A 2,364-nucleotide genomic window follows, 5' to 3' on the forward strand; every position below is an offset into this window, starting at 1 on the left:
CAGAAAGAAAGAGAGAAAACGTAGAAACCAAAAGAGGGATGGGAGGACGGCACCCCGCCACCACACAGGGATTTGGCTGCGCGGCTCGACCACCCGATTACTTTTTGCGCTCTGCCGCTGAATAAATAAATAAATAGAGCAGACATCTCCAGGAGAGATGGGCGACGCACGAACACAGAGGGACAGTGCGCGCTGAGGCTCTTGCCTGGCGCTCCATTTTCTTTGTATTCGCGGTAAATACCGGGGGAGGTATTCTCGAACCTGTGTCGGTGAGAGAGAGTTCTGCCTTGTTGTATTCTTGAGCAGATCCTCAGCTCTGCTGTGAAGCAGCCCGGCGCGCGCCAGGTTGGTGACTGGCAAGAACCCAGGGGTTGGCGCCGCTCGATCCCCGCCCTTCCTGGCATTTCACCGCCCAATGGCTGAAGAAGACGAGGACCCGATCGCGCGCTTCGAGGAGCTGCTCGATGCTAGGCTCAGTCGGAAGCCGAAGCCGAAGGCGAAGCCTCCCGGAGTCGCCTCCTCGCGTCGAAGGGGAGGCGACTCCTCGGACGACGACGACGACGAGGAAGCCGCGACCGATCCCGGAGGCGTGATCCGGCTGACCGTGCAGCCGCCCTGCGTCAAGGGCGGGGTGATGCGCGACTACCAGCTCGAGGGCCTCAACTGGATGATCTCGCTGCATGCGCGCGGGCTGAACGGCATCCTGGCGGACGAGATGGGGCTCGGCAAGACGCTGCAGTCCATCTCGCTGCTCGGGTACCTGTCGATCGTCGAGCGCGAGCCGGCCCCTCACCTCGTGGTTGTGCCACTCACCGTGCTCGGCAACTGGTGCAAGGAGATCGAGCGGTGGTGCCCTGGCCTGCGCGCCGTCCGACTGCACGGCAACAAGGACGAGCGGCGCTCCATCATCGAGACACAGGCGCGCGCCGCGGCTGCTCACGTCCCTCGCCACCGCGCGCGCACGAGACGCGACGCCTCTCCCCCCGGGGGGGCGGGGGCGGGCATGGGGAAGAGAGAGACGCGGCAAGAAGACGCGGAGGGCGGACGCGGCAAGAAGACGCGGAGGGCGTCTGGGAAACCGGGAAGAGCGGCGCGAGGAGCCCTGAGAGCGGCGCGAGGAGCCCTGCGTGGCTGAGAGCTTCCGCGGCGCGCGCCCGCAGGTCGCGGCGGGCAACTTCCACGTGCTCGTCACCACGTACGAGTGCGTCGCGTCCGAGGCCACCGCGCTGCGCAAGCTGCGCTGGCGAGCCGCTCCGGTCGGCGAGGAAGGCGGGACTCTGTCCAGGCCGCGTCCCCGACGCATCCACGCCCGTACAGGCGCTTCCTCGTGGTTGACGAGGCGCACCGGCTCAAGAACGAGGCGCGGCGGAGAGACCGCCGGGAGACGGCCGAGAGGCGGACGTCGCCGCGCCCGCCCACCCGCCCATTCGAAGCCTCCCGTTCGCGGCCTTGGCAGGAGTCGAAGCTGTCGGTCATCCTCCGCTCGATCAAAGTCACGAACCGGCTGCTGCTCACCGGCACGCCGAGAGATGGGGAGAGATGGGGAGAGATGGGGAGGGATGCAGCCGGCTGCTGCTCACCGGCACACCTTCCCTCGTCCCTGCCCTCCCCTCGCCCTCGCCCCTCTCCCACCCTCTCCTCTATCCACACGGCTCTGTCGGTTCTCTCGTCTCGTCTCGTCTCCCCTCACCTCTCCCTCTCCCCCCCCCTCCCGCCCTGAGCTTGGAGGCTGCGCCAGCTCACCGGCTCACCGGCCCAGCGAGCGTCGCCCGCAGGCACGCCCATCCAAAACAACCTGCACGAGCTGTGGGTGCGGAGATTACCCGAGATTACCTGAGATTACCCGAGATTACACGAGCTGTGGGTGCGGCTCGGCTCTGCTCCCCGAGCCCCTCCCCGCGCCAACCCCGAGCCTTTCCTGGAGCCCGCGCCGCACAGGCGCTGCTCAACTTCCTCTTCCCTGACATCTTCAACACGTCGGAGCCCTTTGACCGCTCGTTCGACTCCAAGGCGACCGCGCGCCTCCGCGTCGCGCCACCTCGCCGCCCACGCTCCCGGGAGGAGAACCTTCCCGGAACCTTCCCGGAACTCTCGCGTTGCTGTCAGGCGGGACACGTGTCCGTCTCGTCTCTCGACCGGCTGCAGCGGCTCCTGCAGGCGCCCGCGCCCGCACCTCCACACGCCACGCTAGAGCCAAAGCGCAGCCTCGACTGCAGCGTCGGCGGCCGCCGTACTTGCGCGCTGCCGTACTTGCGGGCCGCGGGCCCCTACCACGCCGCCGCCGCCCCATCCCGCCGCCGCCCCAACCCGCCGCCGCCCTACCCCACCATCTACCCAGCCCTCGCCGGAGGCGGCGGCGGCCGC

At 68.1% G+C, this 2,364-nt stretch overlaps 1 protein-coding gene across 1 annotated transcript; it reads left to right on the top strand.

Annotated features, from left to right (window-relative positions):
• Nucleotides 1-555: 555 nt before the first annotated feature.
• On the top strand, nt 556-2,158 carry EMIHUDRAFT_429157 (hypothetical protein; the record flags this gene model as incomplete). Its single annotated transcript, XM_005788929.1, has 7 exons — nt 556-919; nt 1,161-1,243; nt 1,318-1,360; nt 1,457-1,517; nt 1,776-1,810; nt 1,939-2,010; nt 2,107-2,158. Coding segments are annotated over exons 1-7 (630 nt in total), but the record flags the coding sequence as incomplete, so codon positions are not given.
• Nucleotides 2,159-2,364: the final 206 nt, after the last annotated feature.

The sequence above is a fragment of the Emiliania huxleyi genome (assembly GCF_000372725.1).
Source record: "Emiliania huxleyi CCMP1516 chromosome Unknown EMIHUscaffold_131, whole genome shotgun sequence".
Classification (NCBI taxonomy): Eukaryota; Haptophyta; order Isochrysidales; family Noelaerhabdaceae; genus Emiliania; species Emiliania huxleyi.